The sequence below is a fragment of the Amblyraja radiata genome, unplaced genomic scaffold (assembly GCF_010909765.2).
Source record: "Amblyraja radiata isolate CabotCenter1 unplaced genomic scaffold, sAmbRad1.1.pri scaffold_1116_ctg1, whole genome shotgun sequence".
NCBI lineage: Eukaryota > Metazoa > Chordata > Chondrichthyes > Rajiformes > Rajidae > Amblyraja > Amblyraja radiata.
The window spans coordinates 1-26462 of record NW_022630298.1 but is presented as its reverse complement, the minus strand read 5'-3'; the positions used below and the strand labels follow the sequence as shown (position 1 = coordinate 26462).

The 26462-nt window shown below is 50.1% G+C and overlaps 1 protein-coding gene across 1 annotated transcript; it reads left to right on the top strand.

Annotated features, from left to right (window-relative positions):
- Window positions 1-194: 194 nt before the first annotated feature.
- On the top strand, window positions 195-24996 carry abhd16a (abhydrolase domain containing 16A, phospholipase; the record flags this gene model as incomplete). Its single annotated transcript, XM_033016543.1, has 5 exons — window positions 195-339; window positions 370-380; window positions 12614-12670; window positions 20977-21043; window positions 24857-24996. Coding segments are annotated over exons 1-5 (378 nt in total), but the record flags the coding sequence as incomplete, so codon positions are not given.
- Between the last annotated feature and the right edge of the window lie 1466 nt (window positions 24997-26462).

Sequence of the window (26462 nt, the reverse complement as noted above, 5' to 3'; positions counted from 1 at the left end):
GGGCGGTGTGTGTGGGGCCAGTGTATGTGGGGCCAGTGTGTGTGTGTGTGTGTGTGGGGCGGGGTTAGAGGCGGTGAGTCAGTGTGGGGGCCGGGCCTGTGTGAGGGGCGGTGTTACAGGCGGGGTGTGTGGGTGTGGGGGCCGGGCCTGTGTGTGTGTGTGAGGCCTGTGAGCCAAGACCTGTCCCTGTGAGGCCACAGCAGGGCCTGTGTCTGTGTCTGTGTGACCGGGCGGCCATGGCGGGGCTGCTACACGAGCTGCTGCGATGCATCCTCGGCCCCCGGCTACGGCGCGTCCACCGGCGGCCCCGACACCACGGCGACACCGCGGCTGCTGCAGCTCCAGCGACAGCTACACCTACACCTACACCTACAGGCCCGGTTAGTGGGGGCGGGGGGGGGGGGAGGGGGAGGGGATCAGTAGCTGCCCTGGGGGGGGGGGGGGGGGGGGGGGGGGGAGGGAGGGAGAGGAGGGGAGAGGGAGGGAGAGGGAGGGAGAGGGGGGGAGGGGGAGGGAGGGGGAGGGAGATACTAAAGAGGGAGGGAGAGTGAGGGGGTGAGGAGACATTGAGGAAGGAGGGAGGCAGAGGTAGAGGGAGGGAGACACTAAGGAGAGAGGAAGAGAGGAGGGGACAGAAGGAGTGTGAGGGATAAGGGAGGGAGGGGGAGGTGGAAGGGAGAGAGGGTGAGAAACATTGAGGAAGGAGGGAGAGGCGGTGAGGAGAGGGTGAGGAAGACACTAAGGAGGGAGAGAGGGGGGAGAGAGGGAGTGTGAGGGATAGGAGAGGAGAGGTGGAAGGGAGAGAGGGGACATTGAGGGGGAGGGGGAGAGGTGAGGGAGACACTAAGGAGGGAGAGAGAGAAGAGGGTGAGGAGAGGGTGAGGAAGGAGGGAGAGGCAGTGGGGAGAGGGTAACGGGGAGAGGGGGTGAGGTGAGGGTGAGGGGGTCTAGTGGAGGCCACAGGGTGAGGAGAGAGGAGGGAGAGGTAGATGGGGGGGAGAGGAGACATTGGGAAGGAGGGAGGGAGAGGTAGAGGGAGGGAGACACTAAGGAGGGAGGGAGAGAGGAAGAGAGGAGGGGAGAGAGGGAGTGTGAGGGATAGGAGAGGGAGGGGGAGAGGTGAGGGAGACACTAAGGAGGGAGGGACAGTGAGGGAGTCAGAGGGTGAGGAGATTGAGGAAAGACGGAGAGGGTAAAGGGGTGAGGAGAGGGTGAGGGTGAGGGTGTCTAGTGGAGGCCATAGGGTGAGGAGAGAGGAGATAATAGAGGGACATTGAGGGAGAGGGAGGGAGAGAGGGACATTGAGGGAGAGGGAGGGAGAGAGGGACATTGAGGGAGAGGGAGGGAGAGAGGAGGGGAGAGGGGAAGAGATGGGGTGTGAGGGTGGAGGGAGAGGTGAAGGGGAGGGAGGGGACATTGAGGGAGAGGTAGAGAGTGAGGGAGACACTAAGGAGGGAGGGAGAGTGAGGGTGAGGAAGGAGGGAGAGGGGAGAGGGGGTGAGGAGAGGGTGAGGGGGTCTAGTGGAGGCCTAGTGGAGGCCACAGGGTGCGGAGGGAGAGGTAGAGGGAGGGAGACACTAAGGAGGGAGGGAGAGGGGAAGAGAGGAGGGAGTGTGAGGGATAGGAGAGGGAGGGGGAGAGGTGAGGGAGACACTAAGGAGGGAGGGAGGGTGAGGGAGTGAGGAAAGAGGGAGAGGGGGTGAGGAGAGGGTGAGGGTGAGGGGGTCTAGTGGAGGCCATAGGGTAAGGAGAGAGGAGATAATAGAGGGACGAGGGAGAGGGAGGGAGAGAGGGACATTGAGGGAGAGGTAGAGGGTGAGGGAGACACTAAGGAGGGAGGGAGAGTGAGGGAGAAGAGGGTGAGGAAGGAGGGAGAGGGGAGAGGGGGTGAGGAGAGGGTGAGGGGGTCTAGTGGAGGCCACAGGGTGAGCAGAGAGGAGATGATAGTGGGACATTGAGGGAGAGGGAGGGAGAGAGGGACATTGAGGGAGAGAGGAGGGGAGAGGGGAAGAGATGGAGTGTGAGGGTGAAGGGAGAGGTGAAGGGGAGGGGGAGGGAGAGTGAGGGAGAAGAGGGTAAGGAAGGAGGGAGAGGGGGTGAGGAGGGTGAGGGTGAGGGGATCTAGTGGAGGCCTAGTGGAGGCCACAGGGTGCGGAGGGAGAGGTAGAGGGAGGGAGACACTAAGGAGGGAGGGAGGGTGAGGGAGAAGAGGGTGAGGGGACATTGAGGAAGGAGGGTGAGGGTAAAGGGGGTGAGGAGAGGGTGAGGGGGTCTAGTGGAGGCCACCGAGTGAGGAGAGAGGAGATGATAGTGGGACATTGAGGGAGAGGGAGGGAGAGGAGACACTGAGGAGGGAGAGAGGGGGGAGAGAGGGAGTGTGAGGGATAGGAGAGGGAGGGAGAGGACAGGTGGAAGGGAGAGAGGGGACATTGAGGGGGAGGGGGAGAGGTGAGGGAGACACTAAGGAGGGAGGGAGAGTGAGGGAGAAGAGGGTGAGGAGACATTGAGGAAGGAGGGAGTGTGGAGAGGGGGGAGGGAGTCTGGTGGAGGCCACAGGGTGAGGAGAGAGGAGGGAGAGGTAGATAGAGGGTGAGGAGACATTGGGAAGGAGGGAGGGAGACACTAAGGAGGGAGGGAGAGGGGAAGAGAGGAGGGGAGAGAGGGAGTGTGAGGGATAGGAGAGGGAGGGGGAGAGGTGAGGGAGACACGAAGGAGGGAGGGAGAGTGAGGGGTGAGGAGACATTGAGGAAGGAGGAGAGGGGAGAGGGTGAAGGAGGAGAGGGGGGAGGGGGGAGAGGTCAGGGGGTGATGTGAGGGTGGAGGGAGAGGTGAAGGGGAGGGAGGGAGAGAGGGGACATTGAGGGGAGAGGAGCGGGTGAAGGGAGGAGGAAGAGAGAGGGAGTGTGAGGGAGGGAGAGAGGAGACATTGAGGAGGGAGAGGGGAGGGTGAAGGGGGAGAGGTGAGGGAGACACTAAGGAGGGAGGGAGAGAGAGGGAGTGTGGAGAGGTGAGGGTGAGGGAGTCTAGTGGAGGCCACAGGGTGAGGAGAGAGGAGGGAGAGGTAGATAGGGGGGGGAGAGGAGACATTGAGGAAGGAGGTAGAGGAGAGGGTGAAGGGGGGAGAGGTCAGGGGTGAGAAGGGATAGAGGGAGTGTGAGGGAAAGGAGAGGGAGGGAGAGAGGAGACATTGACGAGGGGGAGGAGAGGGAGAGAAGGGGTGAGAAACATTAAGGAAGGAGGGAGAGGGGGTGAGGAGAGGGTGAGGGAGTCTAGTGGAGGCCACAGGGCGAGGAGAGAGGAGGGAGAGGTAGATAGAGGGTGAGGAGACATTGGGAAGGAGGGAGGGAGACACTAAGGAGGGAGGGAGGGGGTTAGAGAGGAGGGGAGAGAGGGAGTGTGAGGGTCGAAGGGCCGAATGGCCTACTCCACCTATTTTCTATGTATCTATGAGAGGGAGGGAGAGGAGAGGTGGACGGGAGAGAGGGGACATTGAGGGGGAGGGGGAGAGGTGAGGGAGACACTAAGGAGGGAGGGAGTGAGAGGGTGAGGAGACATTGAGGAAAGAGGGTGAGGGAGTGTGGAGAGGGGGGGGTGGGGGTGTCTAGTGGAGGCAACAGGGTGAGGAGGGAGAGGTAGATAGGGGAGAGAGGAGACATTGAGGAGGGAGGTAGAGGAGAGGGTGAAGGGAGGAGAGGGGAGAGGAGAGGAGGGAGATGTCAGGGGGTGATGTGAGGGTGGAGGGAGAGTGGAGGGGAGGGAGGGAGAGAGGGGACATTGAGGGAGAGGAGAGGGTGAAGGGAGGAGAGGAGAGGGGACATTGAGAGAGAGAGGGGGAGGGAGACACTAAGGAGGGAGAGGAGGGAGTGTGAGGGAGGGAGAGAGGAGACATTGAGGAGGGAGAGGAGAGGGTAAAGAGGGAGAGGGTGAGGAGACATTGAGGAAGGAGGGAGGGAGAGGTAGAGGATGAGGGGAGAGGAGAGGGAGTCCAGTAGAGGACACAGAGTGAGGAGGGGAGAGGTGGATAGGGGAGAGGAGACATTGAGGAGAGAGAGGAGGGGAGATGGGGAGACATTGAGGAAGGGGAGGGTGCGGGACAGGGAGAGAGTTGAGAGGAGAGGCGGTAGGGAGACATTGAGGAAGGAGGGAGAGGCAGTGTGAAGAGGGTGAAGGGGAGAGAGGGTGAGGAGAGGGACAGAGGAGGGGAGAGAGGAGAGGGGGACATTGGGGGGGAGGGAGACACTAGGGAGGGAGGAGGGGAGAGAGGAGACACTGAGGAAGGAGATAGAGGGAGAGGAGGGGGTGAGGGAGGAGGGGGTGAGGGAGGTAGAAGGTGAGGAGACATTGAGGAAGGAGGGAGCGTGGAGAGGGGAGGGAGGAGGAGGGGGGAGTCTGCAGTGGAGGCCACAGAGCAACTGAGGAGGGGGTGAGGACGAGGAGAGGGAGGGAGGAGAGGTGAAGGAGGGAGAGGGGGGAGAGGAGAGAAGGAGGGGAAGTTTGCAGTGGAGGCTTCAGAGACATTGGGGAGGGGGAGAGAGGGGAGGTGAGGGATGGGGGAGGGGGGGAGAGAGGAGAGGAGGGGAGAGAGAAGTGGGGAGGAGGAGGGATGACGGAGAGAAGAGGGGAGAGGGGGAAGGGAGACATTGAGGAGGGAGGGGAGAGGAGGGGGAAGTCTGCAATGGAGGTGACATAGACATAGACAGTGGGGAGAGGGATAGAGAGAGAGACACACACGTACACACACACACGTACACGTACACACACACATGTACACACACACACGTACACACACACACATACACACGTACACACACACACGTACACACACACGTACACACACACACACATACGCACACACACACGTACACACACACAAACACACACACACACGTACACACACACGCACACACACACACGTACACACACACGTACACACACACACACGTACACACGCACGTACACACACACACGTACACACACACACACGTACACACCCACACACGTACACACACACACGTACACACACACACGTACACACACACACGTACACACACACACACGCACACACACACGTACACACACGTACACACACACACGCACACACACACAAGTAACACACCACACGTATACAAACACTACAAACACATGAAAACACGTACACACAAAAAACAAACACGTACACACACACACAAACACACGTACACACACACACACAACGTACGCGCACACACACAACACAACACACACACACACACACACGTACACTCACACGTACACACACACACACACACACACACACACACACACACACACACACACACACACACACACACGTACACACACACACACACGCACACACGTACACACACACACACGCACACACACACGTACACACGTACACTCACACACACACACATTGAGGGGAGTGGGTGGGGGTGTTGATGGGCTGTTCCACACTGATAGAGGAGGAAAGTTGCAAGTCAATGCTCCAGGTGATGGAGAGAGACAGGGAGGGGAGAGAGAGAGAGATATTGAGGAGAGGAGGAGGAGGAGGGGGAGATATATTGAGGGAGGTGAGGGAGAGGGAACTCTTTGAATCACTTCCCTCTGGAAGACGACTCCGGACTGTGAAAGTTGCCACAGCTTTTTTTCCCCCCGGGTAGTTGCTCTGCTCAATAACCAACAATCTGTAGCCTCCTTTTTGCTCTGGTGTTTTATTTAATTCACATGTTTAATCGACAATGTTTTGTTATTAATGTTTAAAGTTTGATGGGTCATTCCCAACTGTCGCTGTGTTTCATGTTGCCACTTGCGGGCGGAGCACCAAGGCAAATTCCTTGTATGTGAATACTTGGCCAATAAACTATTCATTCAGTGGAGGCCACAGAGACATTGAGAGATGAGGGGGAGAGAGGAGAAGGGAGGCATTGAGAGAGGAGGGGGGAGGGGGGTTGTTGATGGGCTGTTGTACGCCGGCACAGGAGGCAAGGTGCAAGTGAATGCTCCAGGAGCTGGTATTGTGAGGGAGAAGAGGGGAGAGGGGAGTATGCAATGGAGGGGGACACATTGAGGGAAGGTGGAGACTTGGCCTTATGTTGGCCTTTATAACAAGAGGAGATGAGTATAGGAGCAAGGAGGTCCTCCTGCAGTTGTACAGTGCCCTAGTGAGACCACACCTGGAGTATTGTGTGCAGTTTTGGTCCCCTAATTTGAGGAAGGACATTCTTGCTATTGAGGGAGCCCGGCGTAGGTTTACAAGGTTAATTCCCGGGACTGTCATATGCTGAACGAATGGAGTGGCTGGGCTTGTATACGCTGGAGTTTAGAGGGATGAGAGGGCATCTTATTGAAACATATAAGATTAATAAGGGGTTTGGACACGCTGGAGGCAGGAAACATGTTCCCGATGTTGGGGGAGTCCAGAACCAGGGGCCACACAGTTTAAGAATAAGGGGTAAGCCATTTAGAAAGGAGAATTCACCTCCTTCCTAAAGGAACGTCCTTTAATTCTGAGGCTGTGACCTCTGGTCCTAGACTCTCCCACCAGTGGAAACATCCTCTCCACATCCACTCTATTCGGGCCTTTCACTATTTAGTATGCTTCAATGAGGTCTCTACCCCCCCTCATTCTTCTAAACTCCAGCGAGTACAGGCCCTACTCTGGGTAAAAGACTGTGTATTTACTCTTTCTATTCCCCTCATGATCTTGTACACCTCTATAAGATCTCCCCTTATCCTCCGGCATTGAGGGAATAACCATTCATGCTTTTGAGGGAGTGCAGCGTAGGTTCACCAGGTTAATTCCCGGGATGGCGGGACTGTCGTACGCTGAGAGAATGGAGCGGCTGGGCTTGTACACTCTGGAGTTTAGAAGGGTGAGCGGGGATCTTATTGAAACATATAAGATTATTAAGGGTCTGGACACGCTGGAGGCAGGAAACATGTTCCCGATGTTGGGGGAGTCCAGAACCAGGGGCCACACAGTTTAAGAATAAGGGGTAAGCCATTCTTATAGTATATATATTCTATTATATAGTATATATATTCTATTTGAGTATAGAAGCTGGGATGTAATGTTAAAATTGTACAAGACATTGGTGAGACCAAACCTGGAGTATGGTGTACAATTTTGGTCGCCCAATTATAGGAAGGATGTCAACAAAATAGAGAGAGTACAGAGGAGATTTACTAGAATGTTGCCTGGGTTTCAACAACTAAGTTACAGAGATAGGTTGAATAAGTTAGGTCTTTATTCTCTGGAGCGCAGAAGGTTAAGGGGGGACTTGATAGAGGTCTTTAAAATGATGAGAGGGATAGACAGAGTTGATGTGATCCCCTTACGAGATGGCCTGTTTCCGTGCTGTAATTGTTATATGGTTATTTAGAACAGAGACGAGGAAACACTTTTTCACACAGAGAGTTGTGAGTCTGTGGAATTCTCTGCCTCAGAGGGCGGTGGAGGCCGGTTCTCTGGATCCTTTCAAGAGAGAGCTAGATTGGGCTCTTGAAGATAGCGGTGTCAGCGGTGTCAGGGGAGAAGGCAGGAACTGATTGGGGATGATCAGCCACGATGACGGTGAATGGCGGTGCTGGCTTGGAGGGCCGAATGGCCTCCTCCTGCACCTATTGTCTATTGTCTACTGTTAGGGTGTGGTGATCAAAGTACCCTTTTCCACGCTGTTTCACTTAAGTCCCTGGAGTTTTGTTTAGTTCAGTGATACAGCGCGGAAACAGGCCCTTCGGCCCACCGGGTCCGTGCTGACCAGCGATCCCCGCACATTAACACCATGCCGGTTAGGAAAAGGGGAGATGCAGCGAGACCTGGGTGTCATGGTACACCAGTCATTGAAAGTAGGCATGCAGGTGCAGCAGGCAGTGAAGAAAGCGAATGGTATGTTAGCTTTCATAGCAAAAGGATTTGAGTATAGGAGCAGGGAGGTTCTACTGCAGTTGTACAGGGTCTTGGTGAGACCACACCTGGAGTATTGCGTACAGTTTTGGTCTCCAAATCTGAGGAAGGACATTATTGCCATAGAGGGAGTGCAGAGAAGGTTCACCAGACTGATTCCTGGGATGTCAGGACTTTCATATGAAGAAAGACTGGATAGACTTGGCTTGTACTCGCTAGAATTTAGGAGATTGAGGGGGGGGTCTTATAGAAACGTACAAAATTCTTATGGGGTTGGACAGGCTAGATGCAGGAAGATTGCTCCCGATGTTGGGGAAGTCCAGGACAAGGGGTCACAGCTTAAGGATAAGGGGGAAATCCTTTAGGACCGAGATGAGAAGAAACCTTTTCACACAGAGAGTGGTGAATCTCTGGAACTCTCTGCCACAGAGGGTAGTTGAGGGCACAGTTCATTGGCTATATTTAAGAGGGAGTTAGATGTGGCCCTTGTGGCTAAGGGGATCAGGGGGTATGGAGAGAAGGCAGGTACGGGATACTGAGTTGGATGATCAGCCATGATCATATTGAATGGCGGTGCAGGCTCGAAGGGCCGAATGGCCTACTCCTGCACCTATTTTCTATGTATCTATGTATCTATGTACCATCCTACACCTACTGGGGACAATGTTTACATTTATACCAAGCCAATTAACCTACAAACCCGCACATCTTTGGAGAGCGGGAGGAAACCGAAGATCTCGGCGAGAAACCCACGCAGGTCACGGGGAGAGCGTGCAAACTCCGCGCAGGCAGCACCCGCACTGCATTCTCTGGTGCTGCGCCACCGTGACTGCTCGACTGAAGCACGCGATGGCTATGACAGATTGGGGAAACTACATGGAAAGCCGTGCCAGTAGTGTGGAAAAGATGCATGGATTGCACAGCGTAGGAGTAACATGGGACCTCGTGGGGAAATAAAAGGCGGCCGAACAAAACGACCTAGTCGTGGGTACAAAGAGAAGTCGAAGATAGTTTTTTCGATCACGGGGAAAAAGCCCGTCAAGGGCCTGTCCCACTCGTCTATTTTTTTAGGCGACTGTACGGTCGTGAGTAGTCTCTCCCCTCAGTCGCCCAAAGAGTCGTAGCGTCTTTCTCTGAGACAGTCGGCGGCAGTGAGATTGACGCCAATGAGCGTAGCTTGACTTCTCCTGACGTAGGCGTTGTCGTAGTTGTAGCCAGGTTAACGTAGGTTGTCGCCGGTGCTGACTGGTTATTGAGGGAGCCCAGCGTAGGTTCACCAGGTTAATTCCCGGGATGGCGGGACCGTCAGATGCTGAGAGAATGGAGCGGCTGGGCTTGTACACTCTGGAGTTTAGAAGGATGATAGGTGATGTGAATGTGTGTGAGTGATTGGTGGTGGCCGGAGGGGCCGTAGGCGCAGATTGGCAGCCACGCTTCCGTCAGTCTGCCCCAGGGCAGCTGTGGCTACAGAAGTAGCTTACCACCACCGAGTGTGACTGAGGAGTGAATGAATAATGCGATGTAAAGCGCCTTGAGTATTAGAAAGGCGCTATATAAATCCCATCCATTATTATTATTATTATTATCTTATTGAAACATATAAGATTATTAAGGGTTTGGACACGCTAGAGGCAGGAAACATGTTGGGGGAGTCCAGAACCAGGGGCCACACACAGTTTAAGAATAAGGGGTAAGCCATTTAGAACGGAGATGAGGAAACAATTTTTCTCACAGAGAGCTGTGAGTCTGTGGAATTCTCTGCCTCAGAGGCCGGTTCTCTGGATCCTTTCAAGAGAGAGCTAGATACGGCTCTTAAAGATAGCGGAGTCAGGGGAAATGGGGAGAAGGCAGGAACGGGGTACTGATTGGGGATGATCACATTAACCAAATAACCATATAACAATTACAGCACGGAAACAGGCCATCTCGGCCCTACAAGTCCGTGCCGAACAACTTTTTTCCCTTAGTCCCACCTGCCTGCCCTCATACCATAACCCTCCATTCCCTTCTCATCCATATGCCTATCCAATTTATTTTTAAATGATACCAACGAACCTGCCGCCACCACTTCCACTGGAAGCTCATTCCACACCGCTACCACTCTCTGAGTTAAGAAGTTCCCCCTCATGTTATCCCTAAACTTCTGTCCCTTAATTCTGAAGTCATGTCCTCTTGTTTGAATCTTCCCTATTCTCAAAGGGAAAAGCTTGATCACATCAACTCTGTCTATCCCTCTCATCATTTTAAAGACCTCTATCAAGTCCCCCCTTAACCTTCTGCGCTCCAGAGAATAAAGACCTAACTTATTCAACCTTTCTCTGTAACTTAGTTGTTGAAACCCAGGCAACATTCTAGTAAATCTCCTCTGTACTCTCTCTATTTTGTTGACATCCTTCCTATAATTGGGCGACCAAAATTGTACCCCATACTCCAGATTTGGTCTCACCAATGCCTTGTACAATTTTAACATTACATCCCAGCTTCTATACTTCTATACTTCTATTTCTACATTGAATGGCAATACTGGCTCGAAGGGCCGAATGGCCTACTCCTGCACCTATTGTCTATTGACTTCGGATTTTTTTTGCCCTTAAAGTAATGATTCTATTTCAGGTTTTATGTCGAAGGGGGAGGTCCAGTCACCGGTTTTTCGGCGACCTGCTACGACTATGACAGTCGTCGAAAAACAGTCCAAGTGGGACAGGCCTGTTAAGGTGGCAAAAACAGCAGGCCTGAGTATTGGGGGGATTCTAGAGCTCGGCAAAGAAGAACCGAAGTATTGATAAGGAAAGGGAAAGGGAAAGGGGTGCACGAGAATTGACTAACAAGATGTGTAGAAATAGATTGTGTTCACGTTGAAAGTGAAAGATTGGCGAAGATCTATCTATCCAAAGTCTGTAACTCGAGGCAGGAATCCAGAGTGGGGGTAGGGATTGTGGCCATGGGCGTGGCTGTAGAGTTGCCATCTCGCAGCGGCAGAGACCCGGGTACTATCCCGACTACGGGTGCTGTCTGTACGGAGTTTGCACGTTCTCCCCGTGACCCGCGTGGGTTTCCTCCGAGATCTTCCTCTGGGTTTCCTCCCACACTCCAAAGACGTGCAGGTTTGTAGGTTAATTGGCTTTGGTAAAATAGTGAATTTTCACGAGTGTATGTAGGATAGAGATCCTTGCTATTGAGGCAGTGCAGCGTAGGGTCACCAGGTTAATCCCCGGGATGGCGGGACTGTCATATGAGGAAAGGTTGGAAAGACTGGGCCTTTTATTCACTGGAAGTTAGAAGGGGACCTTATAGAAACGTATACAAATTATAAAAGGACTGGACAAGCTAGATGCAGGAAAAATGTCCCCAATGTTGGGGGAGTCCAGAACCAGGGGCCACAGTCTAAGAATAAAGAGGAGGCCATTTAAAACTGAGATGAGAAAAAACTTTTTCACCCAGAGAGTTGTGAATTTGTGGAATTCTCTGCCTCAGGCCAGTTCACTGGATGAATTTAAAAGAGAGTTAGATAGAGCTCTCGGGGCTAGCTAGCGACTGGGCTTGTACACTCTGGAATTTAGAAGGATGAGAGGGAATCTTATTGAAACATACAAGATTATTGATGGATTGGACACGCTAGAGGCAGGAACATGTTCCCGATGTTGGGGGGAGTCCAGAACTAGGGGCCACAGTTTAAGAATAAGGGGTAGGCCGTTTAGAACGGAGATGAGGAAAAACCTTTTCACACAGAGAGTTGTGAGTTGGTAGATTTCTCTGCCTCGGAGGCAGTTTCTCTGGATGCTTCCAAGAGAGTTAGATAGAGCTCTTAAAGATAACAGAGTCAAGGGAGAAGGCAAGAACGGGGTACTGATTGTGGATGATCAGCCATGATCACAATGAATGGCGGTGCTGGCTCGAAGGGCCCAATGGCCTACTCCTACACCTATTTTCTATGTTTCTTTGTGTGTAGGGTAGTGTTAGTGTGCGAGGATCGCTGGTTAGTGCGGTTTCGGTGGGCTGAAGGGCCTGTTTCCGTGCTGTTTCCCTAAACTAAACTAAAGTAGACTAAACTAAACAAGTATCGATCCTCTCCTCTGCTCATCAGTCAATGAAAGTAAGCAGGCAGGTACAACAGGCAGTGAAGAAAGCGAATGACATGTTGGCCTTCACAACAAGAGAAGTTGAGTATAAGAGGTCCTTCTGCAGTTGTACGGGGCCCTAGTGAGACCACACCTGGAGTATTGTGTACAGTTTTGGTCCCCTAATTTGAGGAAGGACATTCTTGCTATTGAGTTCAAGTTCAAGTGTTCAAGTGAGTTTATTGTCATGTGTCCCTGTATAGGACAATGAAATTCTTGCTTTGCTTAAGCACACAGAAAATAGTAGGCATTTACTACAAAACAGATAAATGTGTCTATATACCATGATATAAATATATACACACATGAATAAATAAACTGGTAGTGCAAATAACAGAAAGTGGTTGCTAATAATCAGAGTTTTGTCCGAGCCAGGTTTAACAGCCTGATGGCTGAGGGGAAGTAGCTATTCCTGAACCTGGTTGTTGCAGTCTTCAGGCTCCTGTACCTTCTACCTGAAGGTAGCAGGGAGATGAGTGTGTGACTTGAGGGAGTGCAGCGTAGGTTTACAAGGTTAATTCCCAGGATGGCGGGGCTGTCATATGCTGTGTATATGTCCGTGTTTTGAAATCCGTTCTTTAACCTGCAGGGATTCTACTATCAGCCAAGGATCGTGGAGAAACATTCTGACAGCATCCTCGGATGGGTAAGCATTCCTTCCTTTTTTTGACATCAGTCTGAAGAAGGGTCTCGACCCGAATCGTCGCCTATTTCCTTCGCTCCGTAGATGCTGCCTCACCCGCTGAGTTTCTCCAGCATTTTTTGTCCACCTATGATTCTTTTACTATTCATAGAAACATAGAAATTAGGTGCAGGAGTAGGCCATTCGGCCCTTCGAGCCTGCACCGCCATTCAATATGATCATGGCTGATCATCCAACTCAGTATCCCGTACCTGCCTTCTCTCCATACCCTCTGATCCCCTTAGCCACAAGGGCCACATCTAACTCCCTCTTAAATATAGCCAATGAACTGGCCTCGACTACCCTCTGTGGCAGAGAGTTCCAGAGATTCACCACTCTCTGTGTGAAAAAAGTTCTTCTCATCTCGGTTTTAAAGGATTTCCCCCTTATCCTTAAGCTGTGACCCCTTGTCCTGGACTTCCCCAACATCGGGAGCAATCTTCCTGCATCTAGCCTGTCCAACCCCTTAAGAATTTTGTAAGTTTCTATAAGATCCCCTCTCAATCTCCTAAATTCTAGAGAGTATAAACCAAGTCTATCCAGTCTTTCTTCATAAGACAGTCCTGACAGTCCTATTCGGTGGCGATCGGTGGTCGGCACGGACTTGGTGGGCCGAAGGGTCAGGTCAAGTCAAGTTTATTCGTCACATACACATACGAGATGTGCAGTGAAATGAAAAGTGGCAACGCTCGCGGATAGCGCAAAAAAAAACAAACAAAACAGAACGGAACAGGATCACATATTCACATATTACATATTTGTGGGTGGGGAAAAAAAAAGAAAAAACGCCAATTAAAAAAAGACACCCACACAACTCATCATGCAACGGTGAAAGCCACAGGTGTCCTAAACTTTCTGAGGCGCAACTTTCATCATCGTTCCACTTCTGTCAAGGACAAGCTATACCCCTGTCATATGGGGTTCCACAGGGTTCGATTCTGGGGCCCCTGCTTTCCTCACTATGCATAATTCCTCTGGGTTCCGTCCATTAGAAAGCAAGGCATCTCTTTCCATTGTTATGCAGATGATAGCCAACTTTATTTGCCGCTGAGGAAGGAAGACGCCTTTTCTGTCAAATCACTTCTGTCTTGGGCCATTTGGGAAAATGGGCTGAAAGATGGCAGATGGAGTTTAATGCTGATAAATGTGAGGTGTTACACCTTGGCAGGACAAATCAAAATAGGACGTACATGATAAATGGTAGGGAATTGAAGAATACAGGTGAACAGAGGGATCTGGGAATAACCGTGCATAGTTCCTTGAAGGTGGAATCTCATATAGATAGGGTGGTAAAGAAAGCTTTTGGTGTGCTGGCCTTTATAAATCAGAGCATTGAGTATAGAAGCTGGGATGTAATGTTAAAATTGTACAAGGCATTGGTGAGACCAAATCTGGAGTATGGTGTACAATTTTGGTCGCCCAATTATAGGAAGGATGTCAACAAAATAGAGAGAGTACAGAGGAGATTTACTAGAATGTTGCCTGGGTTTCAACAACTAAGTTACAGAGATAGGTTGAATAAGTTAGGTCTTTATTCTCTGGAGCGCAGAAGGTTAAAGGGGGACTTGATAGAGGTCTTTAAAATGATGAGAGGGATAGACAGAGTTGATGTGATCAAGCTTTTCCCTTTGAGAATAGGGAAGATTCAAACAAGAGGACGTGACTTCAGAATTAAGGGACAGAAGTTTAGGGGTAACATGAGGGGGAACTTCTTTACTCAGAGAGTGGTAGCGGTGTGGAATGAGCTTCCAGTGGAAGTGGTGGCGGCAGGTTCGTTGGTATCATTTAAAAATAAATTGGATAGGCATATGGATGAGAAGGGAATGGAGGGTTATGGTATGAGTGCAGGCAGGTGGGACTAAGGGAAAAAAGTTGTTCGGCACAGACTTGTAGGGCCGAGATGGCCTGTTTCCGTGCTGTAATTGTTATATGGTTATATGGTCTTGTCTTGAGGACATTAAGTCCTGGATGGCCCTAAACTTTCTAGGATTTAATGAAAAGAAGACAGAGGTGATTTTGTTTGATCCCAATGACTGCCGTGAACCTCCCCCTGTTGACTTGGGTCCCCTGGCACGGTATGTGAAGCCAACAGTTTTGGACTTGGGTTTTAAGATGGACAGTGACTTTAAGTTAGATCACCAAATAGGCGCGGTGGTTAAGTCCAGCTTCTTTCACTTAAGGAAGCTGGCAAAGGTGAAGCCCATTCTTGAGCGGCAGCATTTTGAAACAGTAATCCATGCCTTCATCACGTCTAGGCTGGATTACTGTAACGCACTCTATTTTGGAGTTACTCGATCTTCCCTGGCTCGTCGCCAGTTGGTTCAGAATGCTGCTGCTCGCCTTTTAACTGGAACTCGAAAGAGGGAGCACATTACGCCAGTCCTGGCCTCCCTCCACTGGCTGCCGGTGTACTCTCGAGTTCATTTTAAAATTCTGTTATTTGTTTTAAAATCTCTGAATGGGCTCGCCCCGCCTTACGTCTCTGAGCTGCTCCACCCATACACTCCTGCCCGGTGCCACAGGTCAGCTGGTCAACTGCTCCTGGAGGTACCGAGGTCTAAGCGGAAGCTCAGAGGGGATAGAGCCTTCTCTGTTGCTGCTCCGGCACTCTGGAACACTCTGCCGTTGCGCGTGGCCGACTAGGAAAAGGGGAGATGCAGCGAGACCTGGGTGTCATGGTACACCAGTCATTGAAAGTAGGCATGCAGGTGCAGCAGGCAGTGAAGAAAGCGAATGGTATGTTAGCTTTCATAGCAAAAGGATTTGAGTATAGGAGCAGGGAGGTTCTACTGCAGTTGTACAGGGTCTTGGTGAGACCACACCTGGAGTATTGCGTACAGTTTTGGTCTCCAAATCTGAGGAAGGACATTATTGCCATAGAGGGAGTGCAGAGAAGGTTCACCAGACTGATTCCTGGGATGTCAGGACTGTCTTATGAAGAAAGACTGGATAGACTTGGTTTATACTCTCTAGAATTTAGGAGATTGAGAGGGGATCTTATAGAAACTTACAAAATTCTTAAGGGGTTGGACAGGCTAGATGCAGGAAGATTGCTCCCGATGTTGGGGAAGTCCAGGACAAGGGGTCACAGCTTAAGGATAAGGGGGAAATCCTTTAATACCGAGATGAGAAGAACTTTTTTCACACAGAGAGTGGTGAATCTCTGGAATTCTCTGCCACAGAGGGTGGTTGAGGCCACAGTTCATTGGCTATATTTAAGAGGGAGTTAGATGTGGCCCTTGTGGCTAAGGGGATCAGAGGGTATGGAGAGAAGGCAGGTACGGGATACTGAGTTGGATGATCAGCCATGATCATATTGAATGGCGGTGCAGGCTCGAAGGGCCGAATGGCCTACTCCTGCACCTAATTTCTATGTTTCTATGTTTCTATGTTTCTATGTCAGACAGGCCCCCTCACTGTCCATCTTCAAAACCAGTGTTAAAACACATTTATACTCCCTGGCTTTTGACCCTGCATCAGACTTTGCTCCTGTTTTTAGTGTTTTTAATATTTCTTTATTTTGAATATCTTTACTTACTCCATCTTTTAATTGTTATTATTGGTGTGTATTAACTTTTTTGTCAATGATTAGTGATGTTACAGCACTTTGTTGCAACTATGATTGTTTTTAAAGTGCTCTATAAATAAAATTATTATTATTATTTTTATTATACTGCACCCTCGTGAGACCTCATTTGGACTACGCAGTTGCAGCATGGGACCCAGACACAAATAAAAACATGTCTTCCATCGAACGTGTCCAAGGACAGGCAGCTCGATTTGTTACTAACACCTATGAGAGAGAAGCGAGTGTCACCAAACTTCTGAATTCTCTGGGGTGGAAGGAACCCTCTCCAAGACAGACACACGTGAAGCTCACCGTCTGACCTGTTTTTACAAAATGTTAAATGGTCAGCTCGACATAGACTACAAGACCTACACCAAACCCAAACCAATTAGGAGCAGACGAGGGCATTCGATCCAATTTGCGATCCCAGCTACAAAGACAGATGTGTACAGCAATTCGTTCTTCCCCCGCACAATTAAAGCATGGAATAATCTCCACCCAACTATAGTTACCCAACCAGATGCAACTACATTTAAAGTAGCTCTTTCTTCCCAATAACCCTTTCTGGCTTAAGTCCTCCCTTCACCTAGGTATGTTGCAAAGCCTACCTGAAGCGTCGCTGAAAATCTGTCGCTGCGGGTGTGCGCGATTTTGGCGCCGTTTAGAGGGGGGCGGGTTTAAAACGCGATTTTCTCTAGGCTGTTCAAATCGAAGATGTTCAGCCTAGTTAATTATTAACGAAAAATCGCTGGAAGACGCCGTCGCAAAAGCTATTATTAGTTTTAAAGGCCTCGTATAATAGTTATAGTAGTTTAAAAATCAATCTCTAAACCCGCGACCACCAGCAGCTGTCAGGGTCTCAGAGCAAATAAAAGAAGGTAGGCTGCTTATTTTTACATTAAAAAGGGCTTCTTAAGATCCCTTTATACAAAGTTTAATATTGCGAGTAGCTCATTTTGGGCCCATTATATCCCGCAGTATTTTTCTGGGCATTTGGGGCACAAATCTACCGCAATGTGAACGTTCTAAACCAGCGCATTCACAGGATCCCACTAGAAAGCTGATTTAAAATGGACTTTAATTTACAGCAATTGAACACTAAATTCCTTCCATTTGGCCTATAAATTAATGTAAATGAGATTTAAAAATCATGTTTTATTGTGAATTATTTATGAATATTATTTGGACACTTAGGCTATTTAAAAATGTTAATCATTTATTAAGAAATGGATAGATGTTTAGATCTAGTAATTGAAGTTTGAAATTAGCTACACTTGGGTAACTAACTAATTATATGCTTTAATTTCAGGTCATCCAAGTAAGATTATTTTATATTTGTTTCAGAATGGTTCAATCTACGATAACTGAAAATTTCATTCAGTTCTCTTAATTTTTAAGAAGGTTATGGGCTTTTGACTGTCCACGATCACAGCTTTTTTGTTATGTCCATAGAAAATCAATAGGGAACAAGATGCTCATTTCCGAGTATGAAAATGGCCATAACTTTTTAAATACTTGAGATATGAAAGTGAATTAGGTGTCAAATTATTTCTTTTTATGCTTTATCTGATGGGATAAATTACAGACTTGATTTTTTAAATCTCAAAATGTTGTAACATTGCTACTTCACCACCTCCTGTTTAAATTCCATTTGGAATATTTTGTAGGACCAAGAACCAAGAACAGTAGAGTGGTCCAGTAAAGTTAGTCCATGGAGAGATAGGAGTTTACAGTCCGAATGGCCTCTGGGAAGAAACTCCTTCTCAACCTCTCCGTTCTCACCGCATGGCAACGGAGGCGTTTGCCTGACCGTAGCAGCTGGAACAGTCCATTGCTGGGGTGGAAGGAAGGGGTCTCCCAGGATCTTGTTGGCTCTGGAGTTGCACCTCCTGGTGTATAGGTCCTGCAGGGGGGGGCGAGTGTAGTTCCCATAGTGCGTTCGTTCGGCCGAACGCACTACTCTCTGCAGAGCCTTCTTGTCCTGGGCAGAGTTTCCGGACAAGATGCTTTCCACAGCCGCTGAGTAGAAGCACTGAAGGATCCTCGGAGACACTCTAAATTTCCTCTATTGCCTGAGGTGGTAAAGGCGCTGCCTTGCCTTACTCACCAGTGCTGCAGCGTGTAATGTCCATGTCAGATCCTCAGAGATGTGGACTCCTAGGTATTTAAAGCAGCTCACCCTATCCACAGTCTCCCCATTTATCTTCAATGGTGTGTACGCCCGTTTCCAGGCTGGGCCTCTAAACGAAAAATGTTGTTTATCGACTGGAAGCGCTGGCTGTACGTAACATGGAACAACTTCTTGAAAGCCCCTTGCTGTTGGAACGTTATCATAAATCCCTAGGCATTCTTGTTATTCAGGGATAATCCCCGCTGGGCCAGCTAAGTGTTTTTTTAGTTTAGGTTTACGTGACTTCAACAAACGGTGTGCAAAACCGAGCGAGAGATCAGGCAGCTCAGTAGTTAAGTAGATAAATGTGAGGTTATCCATTTTGGTGGCAAAAACAGGAAAGCAGACTATTATCTAAATGGTGGCCGACTAGGAAAAGGGGAGATGCAGCGAGACCTGGGTGTCATGCTACACCAGTCATTGAAAGTAGGCATGCAGGTGCAGCAGGCAGTGAAGAAAGCGAATGGTATGTTAGCTTTCATAGCAAAAGGATTTGAGTATAGGAGCAGGGAGGTTCTACTGCAGTTGCACAGGGTCTTGGTGAGACCACACCTGGAGTATTGCGTACAGTTTTGGTCTCCAAATCTGAGGAAGGACATTATTGCCATAGAGGGAGTGCAGAGAAGGTTCACCAGACTGATTCCTGGGATGTCAGGACTGTCTTATGAAGAAAGACTGGATAGACTTGGTTTATACTCTCTAGAATTTAGGAGATTGAGAGGGGATCTTATAGAAACTTACAAAATTCTTAAGGGGTTGGACAGGCTAGATGCAGGAAGATTGCTCCCGATGTTGGGGAAGTCCAGGACAAGGGGTCACAGCTTAAGGATAAGGGGGAAATCCTTTAAAACCGAGATGAGAAGAACTTTTTTCACACAGAGAGTGGTGAATCTCTGGAACTCTCTGCCACAGAGGGTAGTCGAGGCCAGTTCATTGGCTATATTTAAGAGGGAGTTAGATGTGGCCCTTGTGGCTAAGGGGATCAGAGGGTATGGAGAGAAGGCAGGTACGGGATACTGAGTTGGATGATCAGCCATGATCATATTGAATGGCGGTGCAGGCTCGAAGGGCCGAATGGCCTACTCCTGCACCTAATTTCTATGTTTCTATGTAGTTACCCTAATTTGAGCGAATGGCCTTATGTTGGCCTTTATAACAAGAGGAGTTGAGTATAGGAGCAAAGAGGTCCTTCTGCAGTTGTACAGGGCCCTAGTGAGACCACACCTGGAGTATTGTGTGCAGTTTTGGTCCCCTAATTTGAGGAAGGACATTCTTGCTATTGAGGGAGTGCAGCGTAGGTTCACCAGGTTAATTCCCGGGATGGCGGGACTGTCATATGCTGAGAGAATGGAGCGGCTGGGCTTGTATACTCTGGAGTTTAGAAGGATGAGAGGGAATCTTATTGAAACATATAAGATTATTAAGGATTTGGACACGCTAGAGGCAGGAAACATGTTCCCTATGTTGGGGGAGTCCAGAAGCAGGGGCCACACACAGTTTAAGAATAAGGGGTATGCCATTTAGAACGGAGACGAGGAAATGCTTTTTCTCACAGAGAGTTGTGAGTCTGTGGAATTCTCTGCCTTGGAGGGCGGTGGAGGCCGGTTCTCTGGATACTTTCGAGAGAGAGCTAGATAGGGCTCTTAAAGATGGTGGAGTCAGTGGATATGGGGAGAAGGCAGGAACGGGGTTACTGATTGTGGATGATCAGTCATGATCACATTGAATGGCGGTGCTGGCTCGAAGGGCCGAATGGCCTCCTCCTGTACCTATTGTCTATTGTTGAGGGGGGGGGGGGGACCTCATTGAAACGTACAGAATAGTGAAAGGCCTGGATAGGGTGGATGTGGAGAGGATGCTTCCACTGGTGGGAGAATCGAGGAACAGAGGATACAGCCTCAGGATTAAAGGGCGCTCTTTGAGCAAGGAGGTGAGGATGAGCTTCTTTAGTCAGAGGGTGGTGAATCTGTGGAACTGGCCTACTTCTGCACCTGTGTCTTGTGAACTTGCGAAGGCTTCTGCGCCCATTGCTGTGTTTGACCTGTTGGTTTGGTTCGGAAACTTGAGCGCCCTGGAGCGAAAAAGACTACAAAAGGTTGTGACCACTTCCCAGTCCGTCACCGGCTCTGACCTCCCCACCGTCGAAGGGATCTATCGCAGTCGCTGCCTCAAAAAGTCAGCCCACGTCATCAAAGACCCACACCATCCTGGCCACACACTCATCACTCCGCTGCCATCAGCCAGAAGGTACAGGGGCCTGAAATCTAACGTCCAGGTTCAGGAATATCTACTTCCCCACAGCCATCAGGCTATTAAACACAGCAACGAATAAGCTCTGAGCTCTGAATTGCAAAAGACTATATTATTATTTGTTTTTTGCACTATATTTGTTATTTGTTGAACTTTTTTTTTCTTTTTTTGCCGTTGTATACAATGTTTACATGTTCACTTTATCTGTTGTGCTGCAGCAAGTAAGAATTTCAGTGTCCCGTCCGGGATATATGACAATAAAACACTTTTGACTCTTGGCAGGCGTACGTCCTCTGGTCCGTATCGTACTACACATCGCCTCTGCTGCTGCTGTACTTCTACAGGAAAGGTAAGACCCAAACCCAAGTTGGATGGACGCTGCCTGTTTGACTGCGGTGTTGTTCTTCCCCAACTCCGGCTGAGGCAGCGAAAGTCCCGACAGACTCTCGGGGGGGGGGGGGGGGGAAACCAGACCTGGAGGTACTATTTAGATTAGATTAGATTAAACTTTATTAATCCCCTTATTCAGGGGAAATTCTGATGTCCTTGCAGCACACTAATAAAAATACAACACAGTATTCATAAAGAAGTTCAACACCAAAACATCCCCCCACAGTGATTCCCACTGTGGGGGAAGGCACAAAGTCCAGTCCCCATCCTCTTGTCCACCCATAGTTGGGCCTATTGAGGCCTCCACAGTCGCCGCCACGGCGCCCGATGTTCTCGCCGGGTGATGGTACTCCGGCGTCGGGAGAACCCCAGCGGCTTGGGGTGCCAGGAACGGCCGCCTTCCCACCGGAGACCGCGGCTTCCAAGCCAACAGACCGCGCCGGACGGAGCTCCGCACAATGGCGATCTCAGCAAGAGATCCCAGGCTCCGGGATGTAACGTTCAGCGCTGCAGCTGGCCGCTCCACAGAACCGCGGCTCCACAATGTTCTCATCGGCGGTCCCAGCATACTGGAGTCCCAGCGCGGCGACCCAGGAAAGGCATCGCCCGCTCCGCAACAGCGCTCCAGCGCTGCACTGCCGCCAAAGCCGATGTTCTGCGCCGCCGCCAAAGCCGATGTTCTGCGCCGCCGCCAAAGCCGATGTTCTGGCCAGGTCCCCTCAGGGAAACGTCGCTCCAGGACCCGCTGGTAGGCCGCAAGGACAGGTCGAAGTCGCTGCTCGGAGGAAGGCAACCCCTCCGACCAGGTAGGGACTCGAAAAGCAGTTTCCCCCTTCCCCCCCACCACCCCCACACATAAAAAGATTAGGCCCCCCTGACTGCACACTCAACGTACTAAAAATAATAAAAAAGAAGGGAAAAAACGGACAGCTGCAGGACAGGCAGCCGTTCAGGACAGCGCCTCCTCCGGGTTTGTGATAATATTGATAATGTAGATATCAGGGCGGGCATAATGGTGTAGCAGTAGAGTTGCTGCCTCACAGCGCCGGGGACCCGGGTTCGATCCCGACTACGGCTGCTGTCCGCGCGGAGTTTGCATGATCTCCCCGTGACCCGCCTGGGTTTACTCCGAGATTTTTTCTATTTTTTTAATTTATTTTTCAATAGGTGCAGGAGTAGGCCATTCGGCCCTTCGACCCTTCGAGCCAGCACCGCCATTCAATGTGATCATGGCTGATCATCCCCAATCAGTACCCCGTTCCTGCCTTCTCCCCATATCGCCTGACTCCGCTATCTTTAAGAGCCCCATCTCGCTCTCTCTTGAAAGTATCCAGAGAACCGGCCTCCACCGCCCTCTGAGGCAGAGAATTCCACAGACACACAACTCACCACCCTCTGTGTGAAAAAGTGTTTCCTCATCTCTGTTCTAAATGGCTTACCCCTTATTCTTAAACTGTGTGGCCCCTGGTTCTGGACTCCCCCAACATCGGGAACATGTTTCCTGCCTCCAGCGTGTCCAGACCCTTAATAATCTTATATGTTTCAATAAGATCCCCGCTCACCCTTCTAAACTCCAGAGTGTACAAGCCCAGCCGCTCCATTCTCTCAGCGTACGACAGTCCCGCCATCCCGGAAATTAACCTGGTGAACCTACGCTGCACTCCCTCAAAAGCATGAATGGTTATTCCCTCAATGCCGGAGGATGAGGGGAGATCTTATAGAGGTGTACAAGATCATGAGGGGAATAGAACGAGTAAATGCAGTCTTTTACCCAGAGTAGGGTACCCTGGGCCTGTACTCGCTGCAGTTTAGAAGAATGAGGGGGGGGGGTAGAGACCTCATTGAAGCATACTGAATAGTGAAAGGCCTGAATAGAGTGGATGTGGAGAGGATGTTTCCACTGGTGGGAGTCTAGGACCAGAGGTCACAGCCTCAGAATTAAAGGACGTTCCTTTAGGAAGGAGGTGAATTCTCCTTTCTAAATGGCTTACCCCTTATTCTTAAACTGTGTGGCCCCTGGTTCTGGACTCCCCCAACATCGGGAACATGTTTCCTGCCTCTAGCGTGTCCAAACCCTTAACGATCTTATATGTTTCAATAAGATTCCCCGTCCGTGCTGTCTGTATGGAGTTTGCACGTTCTCCGTGACCCGCCTAAGTTTTCTCCGAGATCTTCGGTTTCCTCCCACGCTCCAAAGACGTGCAGGTTTGTAGGTTAACTGGCTTGGTAAATGTAACAAATGTCCCTAGTTTGTGTAGGATAGTGTTAGTGTGCGGGGATCGCTGGTCGGCATGGACTCGGTGGGCCGAAGGGCCTGTTTCCACACTGTATCTCGAAACTAAACCAAACCCACTAATAACTCCTTTTTTTTTACAAACCATACACTTCCTTATCTATATCTATTTACCTACCACTCCCCTGGCTTCAGTCTGAAAAAGCCAGACCCGAAACGTCACCCATTCCTTCTCTCCAGAGATGCTGCCTGTCCCGCTGAGTTACTCCAGCACTTTGTGTCTAAGGTTAAAACCGGCACCTGCAGTTCCTTCCAACACTTATGTACTTAATCATAATAATACTTTATTAGCCAAGTATGTTTTGCAACATCCGAGGAATTTCATTTCCCGTACAGTCATACCAATAAAAAGCACCAGAGCACACAAAATACATTTTAACATAAACATCCACCACAGTGACTCCTCCACATTCCCCACTGTGATGGTAGGCGAAAAATACAGTTCAATCTCTTCCCTTCCTCTCCCACAGCCTTCCGTTGACAGGACGATCTTGGCTCCAGTTGCTGGGCCCTCGCGTCGGGGCGATCGGGGGGGGGGGGGGGGGGAACGTCAGCTCCCCACGCCGGGCGATCTGACCCCGGGTCGGAGCTGGTGGAAGGGGTGGCGTGACTGTCATATGTTGAAAGAATGAATCAGCTGGGTTTGTATACTCTCGAATATAGAAGGATGAGAGGAGATCTAATTGAAACATATAAGATTATTAAGGTTAATTTTGTTAGCCCTTGCTGTCTCCTCCCCTTCCTTAGCCCTCGGGCTGTCTCCTCCCACCCCCAGCCTCCTCCTCCTCCTTTTTCCTTCCTTCTCCCCGCCATCAGTCTGAAGAAGGGTTTCGGCCCGAAACGTTGCCTATTTCCTTCGCTCCATAGATGCTGCTGCGCACGCTGAGTTTCTCCAGCTTTTTTTTGTGTACCTAAGCATATTATTAAGGGTTTGGACACGCTAGAGGCAGGAAACATGTTCCCGATGTTGGGGGAGTCCAGAACCAGGGGCCACACACACAGTTTAAGAATAAGGGGTAAGCCATTTAGAACAGAGATGAGAAAAATCTTTTTTCACCCAGAGAGTTGTGAGTCTGTGGAATTCTCTGCCTCAGAGGGCGGTGGAGGCCGATTCTCTGGATACTTTCGAGAGAGAGTTTGATAGGGCTCTTAAAGAAAGCGGAGTCAGGGGATATGGGGAGAAGGCAGGAACGGGGTACTGATTGTGGATGATCAGCCATGATCACATTGAATGGCTGTGCTGGATCGAAGGGCCGAATGGCCTACTCCTGCACCTATTGTCTATTATTGAACCTTCTGCGTCATTTGGAGCTTTCCGACGTCGGTCTCTAACGGAGACTGCGAGCTCTTCGATATTGAAATCTGCAGTGTCGATCCCGGGCAAGGAATCGCAGGCTCTGATGGTAAGCCTGGGACTCAAAGTTATGATGTACTGTAGTTGTTCCGGTAGATTCATGTGATTTGACATTTTTCTTTTAGGCTATATTGTTATGTCGAAGATCATCCCAGCCACTCCGTACGCAAGCGCGTTTCTCTTGTTCCTAACTGGTGTGGCGTGTCTCAGAGGTAAGAAATGTCGGGCAGATTGCTCACCCCTGAAACCACTTCCATCAGCCGCAGTCACTCAAGGCGTTCCCCAAGGCTCCGTACTCTGCCCCCTCCTCTTCATCATCTACATCCTCCCCCTTGGTCAGATACTCCGCCACTTCAACCTGGACTTCCACTGTTACGCCGATGACACCCAGATTTACCTTGGCACCAAATTCCCCCACAACCCCCCCCTCTCCCATATCAACTCCTGTTTGTCAGCTATAAAAACCTGGATGCAACATAATTTCCTCAAACTCAACAGCGATAAGACAGAATTCCTCCTCATAGGCTCCAAAGCCACACTCAGCAAAATCAATAACCCCTCTCTCACCATCGACGGCACCACTGTCTCCCCATCTCCCCAGGCCCGCAACCTTGGCGTGATCTTTGATTCCACCCTCTCCCTTGAGCCTCACATCCGCCATGTCATTAAAACCTCCTTCTTTCATCTCCGCAACATCGCCAAACTCAGACCCTCTCTCACACCGCCTGCTGCTGAAAGACTCATCCATGCCTTCATCTCCTCCCGACTGGACTATTGCAACTCACTTCTCCTTGGCATCAGCTCCACCTACATCAACCGACTCCAACTGGTCCAGAACGCAGCCGCCCGACTCATCACCCACACAAAATCCTGGCATCACATCACTCCAGTCCTCAAACAACTTCACTGGCTTCCCATCTCCCACCGGATCACCTACAAAATCCTGGTCCTCACCTACAAAGCCCTCCACCATCTGGCCCCCCCATATCTCACTGACCTCCTCTCCCCCTACCAACCCTCACGGTCCCTCAGATCCACATCAGCCGGTCTCCTCTCCATCCACAAGTCCAACCTCCGCAGTTTTGGGACGAGCCTTCTCCAGGGCAGCTCCCAGGCTCTGGAACTCCCTCCCCCAACTGATCCGCAATTCCGTGTCCCTCACCATCTTCCAGTCCCGCCTCAAGACCCATCTCTTCACCTCTGCCTATCCTTAGCCCCACGTCCCCTCCCTTTTCATCTGTGCATTAATTGCCTCATACTGTGTTTTGTATTGAATTCTGTCTTTACTTTGTGTACTAGTCATGTCTCTACTATTTATTTCATTCCCCTTACATGTTTTTCCTCTACTTGCTAAATTTTTGTAAGGTGTCCTTGAGACTCTTGAAAGGCGCCCATAAATAAAATTTATTATTATTATTATTATTATTTCCCGCGTCCACCCAAACTGACCTTCTTAGGGCCCCCCCCCCCCCCCCCCCCCCCCCTTCGGTCATGGCTGAATGGGTGCTATTCCCTATATGGTATCCGCACGTGGTGTCGAAGGATGAGAAGCTGAAACAAAGAAGTCAAAGCCAAATAGCTGAATGGAAACAAAGCTGAAAAGCCAACAAACCAAACCGGCAGGGCGCCTAAAAGCAAATTCACCGAATGGCCGCTCTGCCGAAACGCCACCTAACCGAAAGACTGTGTCACCTACAAGCCGATGAACCGAATGCCACTCTGCCGAAAAAA